At 47.6% G+C, this 2,797-nt stretch overlaps 1 protein-coding gene across 1 annotated transcript; it reads left to right on the plus strand.

Moving 5' to 3' along the window:
• The first annotated feature begins 1,363 nt into the window (after positions 1-1,363).
• LOC121837848 (large neutral amino acids transporter small subunit 1-like) lies at positions 1,364-2,083 on the plus strand. Its single transcript, XM_042293681.1, has one exon. It carries the CDS (start codon positions 1,364-1,366, stop codon positions 2,081-2,083), a length of 720 nt encoding a protein of 239 aa, XP_042149615.1.
• The last annotated feature ends 714 nt before the right edge of the window (positions 2,084-2,797 follow it).

Here is a 2,797-nt window from a genome sequence, read left to right on the forward strand (position 1 = left end):
CAGAGCGATATGAAGGTACCGTGACTACGTTACGCCATGGGCTTTTTAAGCTATCGGTGACCGTAAATGTCCCTTCAAAACCTGCACTTTGTACAAAGGAGCAGTTGAGTAAAAAAAAAAGAACTGAACTTGATATCCAGTATAAAACATTAAAACAATCGTTCAATGCAAGGTACTTTATGCCACTGTCTTCAGGTTTGGCCACGGCAGTCAACTGCTTCTCCATAAAGATATCTTCGAGAGTCCAGGGATTTCTATCAATAATCACTTCCACCATTCTCATCTCATTTATTATCACTGGATTCATCACTGTATCTGAAGGTGAGCGCTATTGATAACACGATAGTAGGTACTTCATCAGACGTATTCTTACAATACTTTTTTTTGTATTTCAGTAAATCATCTTTACGACGATCCCTTGTTTAACGCCGAGACGACCGCCGGAAAACTTGCTGTTGCATACTTTGCAACCCACATACCTACAGGAGGATGGTAGCTTAGTTTTTGTTTTCTTATTGTTCGCAAGCCTCAATTGGCGAAACTTTAGGGCTAATAGACCTACCTACTTAACGAAAAGAAAATTCCCGAGTGCAGCCACTTATCGGCACCGGCATCAGAATGGCCGCCCTCGCCTAGCTTTGGCTTCCGCGACGTGCCGTGTTCGATCTTGCGGCAGCTCTGGCCCCGAATTACACCTCTTCCGACAGTATTTGCTGCAACGATACTCTCTAGATACCTACCCCAGTATTCCGCAATAGTAAGTGCTTCGTTGGCGCTAGCCATGGGCGGTGATGCGGCGAACGTTGCCATATTTAGCTTGGGCGAACCCCCATCAGTTAACTGAGGTAGACCAGCTCATTTGAACTCGGTGATCGTTAGCGGCTCAATGGTACTTAGCGCCGCCGTGTAACTCCGGCCGATCGCGATTGAGTCAACTATTGTTGGCTTAGTGACAGTTCGGTGCGCTAGTGTAACTAGGGTATTAGAACTAATTTCAATGCATTTGCAAATAGTAGGTAAGTCATTGTCTGCTGAAACAAAAATGTAGACATTTTCCGTGCAAGACACAAGACAATAACTAGGTCACAAAAGCTCTTCAGATATAGACCTGCACAAGATTTGTTTTGCTGGTTTCTTTGGGTGGTAGCTTTCTTTATAGCACGTGCCTCTAAACCCCGCGTGCGGGACAGAGCTTGCCCGCGGAATCCTTCCGACCGGCCCGCGGACTTTATTTGAAAACACGAACACGCATAGAGTACCACGTAACCACACACAAAAAAAAAATACTTTTTTTTTTTACAGGAAGTTTGTGAGCAATTTCGCTGGTGAAATAGCCAATCCGTCCCGCAACATTCCGTTGGCGATGTTTGGAGGACTGCTGATTGCAACTCTTTTCGTCTTCCTCTACAACCTTTTTCTATTCACGGTCCTCGACTCGGCGGCTATGGCGAGTACGGAGGTCGTCGCAGTCACCTTCGTCGCCGCAACGTGGGGTAGCAAGGCGGCAACCCTGATGCCTCTCCTCATAGCCGTTGGGCTCTTCGGCACGTCATGCGCCGTCTTCTTCGCCAATAGTAGAGTTATCCTTGCGGCAGCTAGACAGCGCCATTTCCCGGCCATCTTCTCTACGGTCAACGTAGACAGCGGGGTGCCCCTAACGTCGCTGTTACTTCGTGGGCTCCTGTCAATGTTGTACACATTTCTGGGATCCGTCACGTTTATTGTGGAGGCTCTTCCTCTCATTTACGCGTTGAACAACGGCCTGATCTTAGTGTCGTTCTTTGTGCTACGGGTCTCCATGAAGGACGCCCCAAGGCCTTACCGGGCACCTACCGTGCTGGCAGCCATCCGCGTTTTAGCTTTCTTGATCCCACTTGGCGCGCGCCTTGTGCAGCCTGTGGACTTCCTTCCGTTTGCTTTCCTGGCCGGTGGCTCGATTGCTGGCTGTGCTTATTACGTGGTGTTTGTTCGGCTTAGGTTAGCGCTTCCCGGAGCTCCCACATTTACCTGCTTCCTTCAAAAGCTGCTGAAGAGTTGCGCTTGTGTTGATGAACTCGAGGTTATGCTGCGTGAAAAGATGTAGACGCGCGCCAGTCCGTTAAAACCGGGTCATCTGTATGCAGACTCTCTTTTGTGTGATGTATATATACATGATACAAAAGAGAGTCTGCATACAGATTAAAACACGAGGCTCTGCGAGATCCCTGCTTTGAATGCCGCATGGCAGGGCAATGAGTTCAAGGAGAAACTTAGCACGCGGCATTCGAACCACGGATATTCCGGTGACTCGTGTTTGCAGACTGTCGTTCTGTAGGAAGTGTGAGCAGTGTGACCCCAGTTTAAAACTGCCATATCGTAGGACCGGGTGTCAGGAGTACACGTATGGCAGTACGTGCTTGTCCTTCTATGCATGCTCCTTTTCTGGTGGTGGTTCTGTAATAGTATTTTACTGGGTAATATATGCACGCCTATAGAAATGTGGTGAACTGGAGTGGTTTGTAAGCCTTATACAAGATTAATGTCAGCGAGCGACGTGAGGAAACCGAAGAAGAATACAGGAGACAGGAGAGGCGCTCAACTCACAACTCAATATTCCATCAAGAAGAGAGGAAGAAAGAAGTGGAATCTTTGAAGGCAGATCATTATGGCAGCCATAGTTGCTTCAGTGTTGGTGTTCAGAACCTTTCTTATTCACTTCCCCGTGACATCTTACCTGACTCTGCCAAATTATGTATTGAGGACGAGGATAAACTATCCTTCCAAAACTCGAGTTGTGTTTCCACTGAGTGCTTTCCTG

Source organism: Ixodes scapularis, unplaced genomic scaffold (genome assembly GCF_016920785.2).
Source record: "Ixodes scapularis isolate PalLabHiFi unplaced genomic scaffold, ASM1692078v2 PGA_scaffold4__175_contigs__length_147842914, whole genome shotgun sequence".
In the NCBI taxonomy this organism is placed as follows: Eukaryota; Metazoa; Arthropoda; class Arachnida; order Ixodida; family Ixodidae; genus Ixodes; species Ixodes scapularis.

What these genes read in the sequence shown, in the direction of transcription:
- LOC121837848 (XM_042293681.1), top strand. Translation starts at nt 1,364, where the DNA reads ATGTTTGGAGGACTGCTGATTGCAACTCTTTTCGTCTTCCTCTACAAC.